This window comes from Penaeus monodon, chromosome 24 (assembly GCF_015228065.2).
Source record: "Penaeus monodon isolate SGIC_2016 chromosome 24, NSTDA_Pmon_1, whole genome shotgun sequence".
NCBI lineage: Eukaryota > Metazoa > Arthropoda > Malacostraca > Decapoda > Penaeidae > Penaeus > Penaeus monodon.
Window position 1 is genome coordinate 26,499,743 of NC_051409.1, and position 636 is coordinate 26,500,378.

Genomic DNA, 636 nt, shown 5'->3' on the forward strand with positions numbered 1-636 from the left:
AATGATCCCATCTCTATTCCTTTCCAATCTCACTTTATCTGTTAAGGGTTGAAGCAGTCCAGGGGTTACTGATTTGAGTCTTTTTTTTCTATTTTCTCCTAGATAACCCTCTCGGATGTGGGTGCGAGATCGCGTGGCTCATCACCAACTCCGCCTACATGAGCCTTATCTCTCCTGGCGCCTCTTGCTACGACGGAGAGATGCTGGTGAACCTTGACCCAACGATCTTCGTGGACTTTTGCTAATGGCTGAGTGTTGGTTTGTTTGTGTATTTGCGTGCGCGCCTGCTGCAATACCAATGTCGTCGTTTGTGAACATGAAATAAACTTTTCATTGTATATAAACTATATTGCCCTGTTGGAGTTGCTCGGTTGGAGTTTCTTGCTAAGTTTTATAAGTGATCTTTTCGTTTTATTTCCCTGGCGGCAACAGGGAAATAAAAAATCAAAATGGAAAATTCAGGGAAAATCGCCAGAAGAATGCAGAGAAAAGCAATGGGTAAAAACTTATAACAAATAGATGTACACTGAAGAAACTGGATATACTCCCATATAGATTATACTTTTCATGGTATTCTGGAAATGAGATATAAATAAAAATATATGAGATAAAAGAATTTGGAGTTGTGTGTAAAGG

At 39.6% G+C, this 636-nt stretch overlaps 2 protein-coding genes across 2 annotated transcripts in view; one reads left to right on the plus strand and one right to left on the minus strand.

Annotated features, from left to right (window-relative positions):
* LOC119588692 (oplophorus-luciferin 2-monooxygenase non-catalytic subunit-like) overlaps nt 1–338 on the plus strand; it is a 3,572-nt gene extending 3,234 nt beyond the window's left edge. The window contains exon 4 of the mRNA XM_037937328.1: nt 103–338. Coding sequence (XP_037793256.1) covers nt 103–245 — 143 coding nt within the window. The 3' untranslated portion in view covers nt 246–338. The remainder of the gene's footprint in view (nt 1–102) is intronic.
* A 6-nt stretch (nt 339–344) lies between these two features.
* The window catches only part of LOC119588931 (zinc finger protein 91-like), a 1,436-nt gene continuing 1,144 nt past the window's right edge, over nt 345–636 (minus strand). The window contains exons 2-3 of the mRNA XM_037937545.1: nt 526–575; nt 345–419 (exon numbers count right to left, since the gene is read on the minus strand). Coding sequence (XP_037793473.1) covers nt 345–419; nt 526–575 — 125 coding nt within the window. The remainder of the gene's footprint in view (nt 420–525; nt 576–636) is intronic.